Source organism: Dermacentor albipictus, chromosome 10 (genome assembly GCF_038994185.2).
Source record: "Dermacentor albipictus isolate Rhodes 1998 colony chromosome 10, USDA_Dalb.pri_finalv2, whole genome shotgun sequence".
NCBI lineage: Eukaryota > Metazoa > Arthropoda > Arachnida > Ixodida > Ixodidae > Dermacentor > Dermacentor albipictus.
The window spans coordinates 27,575,970-27,588,982 of NC_091830.1; the positions used below are offsets into that span (position 1 = coordinate 27,575,970).

A 13,013-nucleotide genomic window follows, 5' to 3' on the forward strand; every position below is an offset into this window, starting at 1 on the left:
AGAACTTATCGCAGCTGTCAGAAACCGCTACAGTTGAAACGTCTACCTTCAACCTTCAATAAATGGTCTGCTCGCCCGATAGCTTTGAACATGATACCGGCATTTTCAGACGGACATGGTCTCTTATTTTTAAATTAGGGATGCCATTTTGTAATAGTTTATTGTCATAAACGGTACTTTCATAACCTGTATCCTCTTTCGTGTACGCGACGCAGGTGAAGGCATTTGCAGGCCTGGCACCATTCAACAAGCTGTCCCACATGGATGTCGATGCCGTCGCTATGCTGGTGCCTTTTTCCGATCATCTTATGGTAAGTGTAAAGTAGCGGGAACGGAATGTACACAGACGCCTTGGAAGGGGACAAGCAAAAAACATTTTTTATCAACTACAGAGAGTTTATATAGCAATCCAGGAGAGAAAGAAGGGAAAGAGGACATAGTGAAGTGGAACTAAAACTTAAAAGTTGTGCAGTGTGTATTGCAGACTAGACGCAGCCGCTTATACAGCGGCAAACTGCTGCTGCAACGGGGTCTTCACCCGCCTGATGTACTTGCGAGTTGTGCAGTATCCAAAGCAGTTCAAGTGCATGTAGTGAAAAAAAATTATAGAAGTGATGGTTTATGAGAGATACGATATTGTGTAGGAACAATAATATAGTGAGAGTGCTATGCTCTTCCCATGTTCTCATTGCCGGGGAAGTCGGGAGTAATATACAACAACCTGTGAGTGATCAGAAATGTGTTTCGCGTTCTTTCGATGCCGCATTCATATGCTGACCCGCCGTATTTCTTCACGAGCCACCACGGCCTACCGAACTACAGTGTACTAATCGAACTACCCTCCAGTGTCCGGAGTGGGAAGCGATCGGTAATCTTGCTGTTCGCACGTCGTCAACTGTAGCCCCACGTAACGCAGTTTCGCTGCTGTGATCATCAGTAATTTGGGCTTGTCGTGTTTCGTTGTTATTGTACTTGCGCGTGTTGTAGGCGAGACATCGACTTTCTTGCTGCATCAGCACATTCTGATAAACGTTTAATTGCCCTTTGTTCTGTCATGCAAAGTGAGCCTGCACTTCCAGCAAGTACGTTTGCAGGTAATGCGTCGAAATTCACTGCCTTTACGCGGCTCTTCCCTGCTCTGATTTAAAGGGTGCTCTAGGGACATACTGCGATCATTGGTTTACTTTCTTTAGATTTCAAATAAGAGAATCATTTACCCTCTGCATTCGAATAAAGTTTCCATGGATCGCACGCACTCTGGCAAGATAAAGCACGCCAGTTTCCTAATGATTATCATAATGATGATTATGATAACGAGGACAAGTAACAAGTGCTCTGGCGGATATTTTTCTGCCCACTCAAATGTGCTCTGATGGCTTACTGGATGATTGCATGCTTCGGTCTTTCTCAGTCTTGCTAAAGAAAAAAATGTCTAGGAAAGAAAAGAAGATGAGCCACAGAACAAACGGGGGAAGAAATGAGGCTGCAAGTAATAGGTTAAGCAGACAAGTGTATGGTTTTTCCTGGCGGAAATTTGTGTTCTTGCAGTGATTCAATTACAGCAGTCGTCGCTCCTTGCTACTTAGAACAGAGAGAGAGAGAAAAAACTTTGATGATACGAAATGCAGAGAGGTTGGTCTGAGGTAACTTTCTCTGGCAGCTACTCTGTGCTGGGGGAAGGGCAATAAATCGGGAAGAAAAAGGAGCATGATGGGTGACGGTGTCGACAGGAGGAGGATGCAAAGCGTAACATGAGATTAGGTTTTCTCAAAGCCTACAGTTCAGACCCGCACTTCTTAAAAAGTCCCGTAAGGTCTGAATGAAATAACAAATTGAAGGCCGTTGAGGCTGTTCTGAAGATATATTAGGCAACGGCACTTGATCGACTTCCGTCTTCAGTGACCGTCCTCCGCTTATATATGATGTGATATGTCGCGCGGTGCCTTTATCTTCTCTCTTTCCCTCTTTAGTTTCCTCCTCTTTATGACGGCGGCGGGGAGGTGCCTTCTTTGTGAGGCATTTCCTTGTGAAGTAGAGGGCTCTTTACACGAGGGCGATTCAGAAAGCCTTTGTCCCTATTTTTTTAGCCCAATTACGGCTGTAAATGCTAAGTCAGCATATCCTTTCCCAACGATGAACCTTTTCTGGACCGGCCTGGCTTTATCTGCAGATAGCTCCACGACACAGCGCTGCAGTATGTTGTTGAAGATGGCTGTTGTGCTTCACATGTCCGCGGCGTAAGAGCAACGAAGTGTGATTCGTTTTCTATGGAGCGAGGGACAAACGCTCATTGAAATCCACAGCGAAATGCCACGTATGGGTAAAGGTGTCATGTCTCGCTTTGAGAAGTGTGAAGTGGTGGTGTTGTGAATTTACAAAAGGCCGTGAAGACTTGCATGACAATGAGCCTTCAGACGAAGTCAGCCGGACGAGTTCTACCACGCGGCATCTCAATTGTAATGCTGCGATGGGACAAGTGTCTGAACTGATGTGGGGACTATGTGGAAAAATAGTGTAAGACACGTAGAAAGTGCGCCGTACGTTTATGTACCTTATTTTTGGCTAATTAAAAATAGGGACAACGGCTTTCTGATTCGCCCTCGTATATTAACTAGTATTTATATGTTTCTATGAAAAACAACTAGGACAAGTACAACAATGATGATCATGACGAAGACAACAACAGTTAAGGATAAAGAATTGTTAGGGGCCAGTGATGAAGAAAGCTACATATTGCTGACCTTGACCGGAAATACACCCGTAGCTTAAACCATAAAATCCTTCCGCAATTAATTATCTCAGACATTTTTAGCCGTGATCCATTACCGTAACGGCAAATATTTCAAACCGGCAATGCGAAGCAAGTGAAAGGTAGATTTTGCTTTGCCTCTAATTTCACATCATTCTTTCGTTGATTCAAACAATATAACCTTGTGAAGAATCCCGCAGCATATTTCTTGGCAACATCTTTGATACCAAAATTATTCAGCAAACAAATGCAGCGAGAGAGTGAGACAGAGAAACGAAAGAGAGAATGCAGGGATGTTAACCTGAAAAGCGTCGGATTGGCTACTCTGCTTTGGGGAGAGTGTCACGGGAATAGAAATGAGAGAGAAAGAGAGAGGGGAAGGTGGTGAATAAGTGCACCTGCGTGGACAGCACTGCAAGTCAAGGTCACTCCCACTAGCCAGTCACTTTCAAAAAGCACAAAAGTGCTTTCACTGCATGCCTTCTGGTGCGGACAGTGTCCCAGTAACGCCTGTACGGTCAGTAGACGATCGTCTAGTCGCCGCCAAGCATTAGTCATTGTTTGCCTTTCTATGTCGTTTCGAAGAGAGGGGCAAAATAGGCGGATTATGTGTGTTCTCCTGCAGATGAACTACAGCTTCTTCTGTCAACGCCGAGGAGACAGATACGTAGACGTGGCACATTTAAAGCTCTATAACAATGCTGCCTTGTCTCTCCGTGTTCTTCATGCAGCGTATGGGGGTCACCCTCGGCGTACACGAGATCATGCCCCAGGGGTTCCCATTGCTGCCGGTTTCGAGAACCTTCTGCGCATTGCCCACGAGGGCAGTGTGTTCCTTCCTGGGTGACAGCTTCAGCAACCTTGGCAGCAAGTACATGAACGAGGTACCAACCGGAACCCAGATTATAAGTATCGTTTGTAGGCTCGATTAGTGAGTGGACAACACTCACGGAACGAGGTGCTTCTGAGCGCCTGACATACGACTGACATACATGCACCGCATATTTGTTAAACGACCCCGAACGTATTGAGACTGTCATGACTAGCTTCCGGTATGAATGCCTTAGTGCATCGCCTTTTACGTTACATTAGACGAAGCTTTGCGGATGTACTTGCCGTGTGAATACATAGCAATGACAAAACAATTTCTTTGCAATTTCAAGGTTTAGGCTGAGTAGAACTGGAAGCAGCGCGAAGAGACGAAGACAGGAATCGAAAACAAACATCATCAATGTTTTCGATTCCTGTCCTCGACTCCTTCAGGCTGCTTCAAGTTGTACTCAACACGAACCAGCGTGCCCAAATCAAGTTGTTGCTAAAATTTTATATATTTGCTTGAGCTCGTGAAGCAATTTAGTATGAAGCATTGTGTGTGTCAAACTTGTTTCTGTGATGCGTAATCACGCAACATTTCTCTTGCGATAACTACTGAGGATGAGATCACTGGTTCGATTCAAATCAAGCTACATCATTTTATTTCAACACGAACAAAGAACGACAAGTACAAGGTTGGTACTGGGCGATGCGAGCAAACAGCCATCTTAAGCGTTCAGAAACGCACGCACCCCGTTTACAATGCAACAGCAGCACAAGGAGCATACCACACACAGTATATAAAATACACAGTATGAGCAATAAAGAAATCCGCGGCGGCCGATATTGATGGTGACCAAATGGAAAAAAAAAATTACACGCAGGGTGTCCTGTGCGAGTTATGTAAATGACGCGTAAACATATGCTACTAATAACCTGCTGTTTCGTCGTCGTATGATTCTGCGCTTGCCATAATTGCGAGAAATACTGTGAAAGAATTGTGAACTGGAGAAGCGCGGTTGCAACAGCGAAATATTAACTGAAATCAACACGAGCCGACGAAGAAGAGGCGAGTGCTAGCAATGTTTACTTTTGTTATATGATGGTGCGCTTCGATGATCCCACTGCTTCGTGGAAGATGCGCAATGGCCGATGCGTGCTGTAGTACGATACGTAATTGAACAGTGTCACGTTTGGTAGACCTCGTACGTTGACGTGGTCGATGACGATGCGTCCTCTCAATGCGGACCATTATCAACCGCGATCAACCGTACTACAGCAGCGGCTGTGCTCGGCACGGCTGCGCAGGTCTTATCTTGAAAGTGATCTGCGATGGGGACGCAGTGCGCCGAATGCTGATAGCTTCGCGTGCTCTGTGTTCGCGTTGAAGCAGCTCGTAAGTCAATTCGCTCGCTGCTGCATGCCCTATCTTGACAGAACCGCCGGTCGGCTATAGGAGCATCATCAGCGTTTGCAATCTAACGAAGAAGTGCCGCTCAGTCAGGCGCATCAGCTGTGTTTTACATACGGGCTGGTTCTGGTTGCTCGCAGGGCAATAACCTCCGCAGTGAGTTCTACCTTTCCCGTTTTCTGTACCCTGCAGACAAACACCTTTACAAGGTCATTAATTTAGGTACACATTAAAAAAATGTCATGGTGGATAAAAAGGTAACCTAGATCCCTCTACTCCTGTGTCCATCATATAAACACTGCATTGCTTTGGGACGTTAAATTCCACAATTTATTTCTCCTGTGTCATTGCAGTCTCGCATTCCGGTGTACCTGTGCCACCTACCTGCCGGGACGTCACTGAAGAACATCGTTCACTTTTCGCAGGTAGGTTTGGAAATGAGGCAAGCTTTGCGTGTAGTTGCTTTTGCAAGCTAGTACGCGATGTTTCAAACTGAAACAAACCATGACATGACCCTTGAAGTATTCTCAAGTTAGCATTGTAGCTGAATATAGAGTAGTGACTATAGTATTAACAACAATAAATAAATAAATAAATAAATAAATAAATAAATAAATAAATAAATAAATAAATACGAACAACTAGGCTCTCAGCGTACATTTTAACCCAAAATTTAAATTTGAGATGGCTGCTTCAAGCCACAACGACCGCCGTCGTCCATTTGGCATGGCTTCTTTGATGTCAAAATGAGCGGGGTCACTGCTGTGTGGTCAGCTCCCAAGGATTCCGAAACCATGCTCGCGCCGTGCTTATTCTGTCAGCGCGCCGTCTACACGTAGAACGCTGACGTAATGGACCTAGAGGAGCATACTGGCATTACCTATCTTTCTGTCTTGTCATTTATTTTCCGGTAAATATTTGTCCAGATCCTCTCAACCCTTGAAGTATTGAAAAGCGTCTAAACACAATAAATAACTTGTCGTATTACGACTTTATACCAAGCAGTTTGGGTTTCGGTTCACAGGAGGTGCATGCGTCGTGACGTCATGACACATTGGCTCACTCTGCTTCTGCAATCGGCGTCTGCCACGAGCGCGCAGCCAGAAGCAACGCACCCAGCGCTCTGGTTTATGTTTTTGTATGAGCGACGTCATCATACTTAGCCTTATCGCTACACAATGTCAGCAAATATTTCTCACAGTCACGACGCCGCGATGACGTCCATGACGCCAGGTCCGGCATTTTGAAACCAGCTTTAGCATCGACAATGAAATGTCCGGTTATTACGATACTCCCTAATGCGAAATTTGAGCACAGCTCGGCCCTTGTTTTCATTTCGCGATATATTCAGGCAAATAATTTGAGACCGAAATCGCCGCACCGGGTGGCAGTGGGCCAGTGCCGTCAGCGCCTTCGCAGAGGGAGGGACAGTGTAGGAACGCTGGCATGATGGGTGGCATCAGAGCGAGCACTGGAATAAGGCGACGACGAACGCTCGAGCAGTGGCACGAGCGCGTCCGTGCGGTTACGCCGAGGGACACCGACGCTCAACCCAGGAACGGGCGCCTAAGAAGCGAGCTCTAAAAATAGGTTAAAAGTATTAGTTGACCATCATAATTACAAACTGTGATTATTTGCCGTGAAACGTGGTATAATTCCTTCGGATCTAGAGCGTGGCAGAGTTTCTACATTATCTGCAACTTCCTTGACCGTTGTAATTCTTTGAGGTAGTAGAAACTTACATTTTGAGTATACGTCTGCGTGCTCCTGCAAGGTAACAGGAGAAAGCGAGGAAGCGGGTAATGCTATAAAAATAACGTTAGGAACTCTATATCACTGCACTACCGAAGTATCATTACAATAGCGAAAATTATTTGAACAATCGTCCACATACAATTCTACGCTGATAAGAAAGCTATAACAAAAACAAGTTAGTCAGTACAGAATCGTGACGTAAATGTGCAATAAGGCGGGCGATGTAAGAAAATGATACATTGATTGAACAAGAAGGGCAAGGGCAGTAAAACACGTTTAACTTTACAATACCCAGTCACGCAAAACATTTGCCCAAGGCCGGCAAGTAGTGTCATGTTAGGGCATCTGACGTCATTTGAGCGATAGGTGATCTCGGAGACCTTAGTCATGTCTTGACCTCCAAGCGCACACCCCCTAATCTCAGAGGCTATGTTCATAGCCATGAACTTTCTAAGGCAGCCACAACGTGTCGCGTGAAGCAGACCATTTCCTTTCTCTCTTCGTTTTCTTTTGTGTGTTTGTTTCGTCTTGATAACTGGAAGCAGCTGGGTGACTATTGTATATGAACAAATGGCAAGAGCTCTCCTTCGCTATTTTGCGACATTCAATGAGCTGGGTAATGTATAAGTTACAGGGGCTTTCCCCACTCATTCGCATTTCTTTGCGTCGTGGAGAATGCATAAAAGGTCGTAACGTTCAAAATGTCACATCCCGCAAGTTTTAAACTCTTCCTTTCTTCTGTTTTTTTTTTTACTCTTTCTCTTTTTACAGCTTATCCAGTCGAAGAAGGCAACCAAGTTCGACTACGGCCCCGATGATAACAAGATTTATTACGGTCAGGTGAGTATCAGAAAGCACATTTCTAATGCATGTTTTAGCGAAGCCGGCGTTTTGTTTTCCTGCCACATAATTCCGTTTAGACGTTTTCCCGCTCTTTCTTGAGTGTAACAAAAAAAGCCATAGAAAATTAACAAGTAGGCGATTTTGAACTTCACCACTCCGTAAGCGGTCGCCAATCTATTTTATGGTCGCCAGCTCACTAACCCTGTGTGACGCAGACACTGAGCAGGTCAGAGGCCTCCAGGCTGTATCACCTCCGCAAGGTGTCAGGCGTGTACTAGAAGATAAGACTTGCCGCGTGGGCCATTATGTGTGACCTGTGTGGCTCAAGGCGACCTTAAACATTATTTGTTGGAGCGTCTTGGCGTCTTAGACTCGCTACAAGGCGTCAATCTTTGGTTCAAGCCCGATGGCATTGAGATGTTTCACATGCGAGTGTAAGCGACTTGTTACTTCGGCGAGAACACTGGACGTTCGGAAGAAAGGTGTACCTACTCCTCGTGAAGTTTTTAAGAAATGTGGACTCAGTCTGTGATCCGTAACGTCTGGCAGGCTCATTTCAGGACTTTGTGTCGTGGAGGTGGGTGGGAAGGTGCGGAATCGTGTGCTAAGGGCTGCTAACAACCTTCTAAGGCCCACAACCGTATTGTTCATCTGTCCCATGTTGCGCTTCGGAAAGATGATGAAAGGAAGGACATGCCTGTAGCTTACCGTTCTTAAATTTTTTGCTGCAAGAAGATGCTCGGGCGGGGCGATTGCCGGCATGCCAGCTGATACGCCTGCGAGAAAGAGACAGAGAGAGAAAGAGAGACAGAAAGCGCATTAATAAAACGCAGAGTTCTGCTGGCATGTGTAAAATCGCCCACCCGCTACTCTGCATGGGTGAAGGGAAGGAGGATTGAAAGTCTCGAAGTGAAAGAAAGGGGATAAAAGAAACAAAAGAGATGGGAAAGAGGGACTTCATATTTAGACATAAAAGGAAGTGAGTTGTGTTACAGTCAAAATGAAGGCGACCTGGCAATTAGGTTCTGTCATTTTAATGTGCATATGAAGCACTTACTAAAGTGTGTCAAGCAAGTGAATGCCCTGATATTAATGAAACAAAAAGCTTAAAGCCTGCCGCAGCCAAGTGGTGGCTGACTCTAACATCTCTTTTCCTGCTACACAAACGAGTCATATTAAAACAATTACGGAAATTGTCTGCTATAAATTCACAAGTATAATTTCACGACGTATTGATGGCCAGGTAAAAGTTAGAAACTGATCACTCATAAGTAGAATAAGCGCTGTTACTAAATAGAATCAGTAATACAGCGAGACTCCTTCTGTCTTACAAAAGGGCCTGCCGGACGTGAAACTAACTAACTAACTAACTAACTAACTAACTAACTAACTAACTAACTAACTAACTAACTAACTAACTAACTAACTAACTAACTAACTAACTAACTAACTAACTAACTAACTAACTAACTAACTAACTAACTAACTAACTAACTAACTAACTAACTAACCAGCTAACTAACTAACTAAAATAGACAAATTAATAAACGAGCCCATGATATGATTAAAACGTCCAGTAGTCGTGCGAACGATGTATTAGCAACCATTACAGCGCGGTATGTCTTTACCCGCAGGAGGATCCCCCGGAATACAAGATAAGCAACGTGAAGACCGACGTGGGCATATTCTGGAGCCGCGGCGATAAGTTCGTGCCGCCAGACAACGTGCGGGAGCTCATCAAGGACCTCGGACCGCTGGTCAAGAAGAACCATTACATCGACGACCCTTACTACACGCACATACACTTCGCCATTGCCCTGAACAACCCAACGATGCTGTACAAGGACCTGCTAGAGTTTCTAGATCAATACGCGACGTCTTCTTAGGATTGCTAGTCGTAGGGGTGCATGGGCGTCTGGCAGTGTTTTACTAAGCAATGCGCGTGGCCCCCGAAACATTGCATAGGCCTACTCCTCACAGCACCTGTGCTCAGCGTTCGATCGTATACAAACTACACCCTGTTGCTCAGTAGTTCTTCATCTTGAGAGTCTGTGCTCCGTTTAGCACGTAGCAGACAACGCTGTGAAGGCTAGGGAGACTTCATTCAGTGTTAGCATTAGGAAGAAAAAAAAAACTTGGAGGACGCTTAAGCTTTGCCTTTAAAAGCGGAACGCGATAGTATTCAGATATCCCTAACTGCTTCTTACGCTTTGCGGCACCTGCAGCATATGTAAGCATAATGTTTAGAGGGAAACGCTGCCGGCTAACGCTATGCACGAAGACGAGCTTTCTAGTAGAAACGTCCCCTCTCTCGTAGGCCGATCCCGGAGGTAGTGCACAGCCGCGGCAAAAAAAAAAGAAAGCCCACCATTTTCGGGATTCTGTTAATGTTTCACATTCCTAATACGAGCTAATGGAAGCTTTAATATGAAAGGCACGCGCTGGTGGGGGTGTTTTGTTTCATGATATTGGTTTGTGGGCTGTCGTCTTTAAAATAACGAGGAATAACTTTGCCAATAATGTAAGACAAGGTATGAGGAACTTTAGTGAAAGAATGGTGTGGCAATACAGCCCGCATATGCCGCATGTCATTTAGCAAGGCGTGCGATACACACATACCTAAATATATACGGAAAGTTTAACTCACGGACAACTACGCCCACTTCGACACCGGGATTTTCTGCGACACGGGGACCTTAATGCTATCGCTTTATTAATGCGTCACGTACGAAAAAAAGGCACAGGCCATGCCATTCTATGCAACACTAAGCCGCATATCTTTATTTCTAAAAATATGCAATTGCATGCAGGGTGTGGCAGATCTGAACCCATTAACTGCAGAAAGCGCGGAGTGACACATTTATCCTGCGAGCGGCCGCAGCACACCACTTTCGTTCGCGCCAACAACATAGTGCGTTACACACTACAGGCATGGAAGGGCCAAAATAACGCGTGATTAGACGCATCCTTACGCCCACAAGTTACAACTGTAATATATATGTAGTAGTTATTCTGTAGAAAACATCACAGAAAAAGAGCCGCACTGCAAAACGCACGAAGTATAGGTGAGACTTATATAAGGTCACTTCTTGCGTAGCTTCCGGAGCGTAGTGAGCTAAATATGAAACGGAATGCAATTCTCACAATTGTCCAAAAAAGGACAGTGAGATTATTGTTGGGGAATTATGCTGCACCTATGTGTTATTGTTACCTGTGATTTCTGTAGATTGTAATATGCTGGTATTAGCAATGAATGTTTTTTTCTGTATATAGCATTTGTAGATACAGATATGTGTGTAATAGATGCTTGTGCATTGTCACCGTTGTGCAAAAGGGCAGTCACAGCTTCAAGCTGCGGGCCTCCGTCTGGTTCTATTTCTTCCACGCGCATTTTTTTTCGAGAAGAATAAATTCAATTCAATAAAGTCGTATGTGCTTCAAGTCTTCTAATACCATGCATTAAGCATTCATGGGAGCAGGTAGTGGAAGACCCACAGGATCTGGAGCATCTAGGAAAAGCTACAGTTACTCAGAGACGGTGTGCATGAAGCGCTGCTCGAGAAAGCTCAAAACTCACTGCCTTCGAGTGCACACTGCAGGAAGCCATGCGTAATATGACCCGTGCAGTCCAAGCCCTCCGTTTTTGACCGTGCTGTATTTGCTGGTCCAGTAAAAAAAATCGGAAAAGCTGGCTTTTTCAAGGCCGGCTATGCCAAAAGCCTAGCAGTACTCAGGGAAAAAAAAAGAAAGAGAAGAAAATGGAAGCAACGAATACCAAAATAATGCAACAAGTGTCGTACGATGCTCTGACACCAGTCTTAAGCACACAAGCAGTGTAAACACAGACATCACACCAGCACCGAAACACTGCCTTATGTACATAAGGCAGGGTTGCATGGCTGTCCTTAAGCATGGCTATTTGCCACTGTGACGTCACAGTGGCAAATAGTCATGCTGAAGGATTCCGAGAGTTGGCAAATACTGTCACTGGCTATGTGTAGTAGGGAGTAAGCAAAGAAAGCTGGCTAAAAGAAAGGCGGTGGTTAAAGCATTCGCGCTCAGCACTTATGATGACCATGACGAAGGTTGATTCGCAGACCCGATGAGCCTGGGTGGTGACAAGAAAAAAAGTGACAGGCCTGCGCGGCACACGTAGCACAGTCACGTCGTAAGCTGGGGGAGCGACTTCATAGGAGACCTTCGTAAACTGCTTGAGGACGGTAACATGAAGTACTGAGTATACGGAAAGTATTATTTTCATAGATTCAATGTTTTTTCATAGATTGAATGCGATGGTAACGCGTTAGCATTGAATCTATATAACGACTGAACATATTGCCACCTTCCAAGCGACGTATGCATGAGCCATGTACTGCATCGGGACCCCTCTTTCGCGCTTCCCTTAGAACACTTAGTGCCATCTAGCATCGCCGGTGCGAAGCCTGCGCGTGACGTTCGAAATGCATGGCGAGCCTGTGTCTGCCGAATGCTGAGAACTGTTCCCTCACTTGCAGCACGCTCGGTGGGGCATATTCAATGACCCAAGATGGCGAACGGTTCGCTGAAGAGCGGCATATGCCCAGTGTATTTGGGGCACAGCCTGCTTACACATCGGATTGCTATTCTCGAGGAGCCTGTGTGGAATTAGTTCGTGTCCGCTCAATAATGGAGAAATTTAAGGCATCTCTTTCGTCAGTGTAGAGTGCACATTTACAGTGGCACATAGCTAGTTACCCAAGTTGGCGTCAAAGACGTTCAATGAGAAGCGGCACAGACCCACTGGCACATAGCGAGGGACTCAAGTCAGCATCAAAGAGGTTTACTAAAGACCAGAACAGACCGAGTGGCCCACACCCGGTACTCCGAGTAACGGCATCAATAGGTTTCTGCGAACAGCGGTGTCTACCCAGTTCTGCATCGACAGTGACCACGTCGGCGTGAATAAGCTTCCTTGAAGGGAGGAACGTTATGTACAGATCGGTAGATACAGAGTGACGCAAATTGATTCGATGTTTGGTTTCAAACGCTGGCACCTCAGCACAGCAACCCGATGCGCAACCCATCAGACAAGGGAATACCCTGTGACTCAAGTAGGAGGGAAGAGGGCTAGATTACAAACATACGAACGTACATAGATATAAAGGCTATCCCAACTATAATGCTCCAAAATGCGAATGCCACGCAGCTGGACAGAATCAAGGTAACGTTGTTTGGCATCGTTTAGCGGTACTGAGATCATGTCTTGGATTCCGACGAATTATATAATTAGTCCTAATTATATTAATCAACATCTCAAATTTCATGTTAGAATCAGGTGAGAGGGGTCAATGAAAATATTGTAGAGCAACATGAGAAATTCCCGATACAGCTTTCTGTTGCTCAATATGTTCTACATAAGTGGTTTTCTGAGGGTGAAGGAAGGCCGCGAATACACGCAGCGTG

General features: G+C 45.3%; 1 protein-coding gene and 1 long non-coding RNA gene across 4 annotated transcripts in view; one reads left to right on the top strand and one right to left on the bottom strand.

Moving 5' to 3' along the window:
• LOC139051092 (lipase lipl-1-like) overlaps positions 1-10,999 on the top strand; it is a 44,290-nt gene extending 33,291 nt beyond the window's left edge. For both annotated transcript variants that reach the window (XM_070528182.1, XM_070528183.1), the window contains 5 exons: positions 216-311; positions 3,481-3,633; positions 5,327-5,398; positions 7,500-7,568; positions 9,206-10,999. In XM_070528182.1, the coding sequence (XP_070384283.1) occupies positions 216-311; positions 3,481-3,633; positions 5,327-5,398; positions 7,500-7,568; positions 9,206-9,457 (642 nt within the window). In that variant the 3' untranslated portion in view covers positions 9,458-10,999. The remainder of the gene's footprint in view (positions 1-215; positions 312-3,480; positions 3,634-5,326; positions 5,399-7,499; positions 7,569-9,205) is intronic.
• The window catches only part of LOC139051093 (uncharacterized), a 41,472-nt gene continuing 36,058 nt past the window's right edge, over positions 7,600-13,013 (bottom strand). The window contains exon 4 of one of the 2 annotated variants that reach the window (XR_011509230.1): positions 7,600-8,347. This is a non-coding gene — a long non-coding RNA (uncharacterized lncRNA). The remainder of the gene's footprint in view (positions 8,348-13,013) is intronic. The other variant, XR_011509231.1, reaches the window with a different exon arrangement.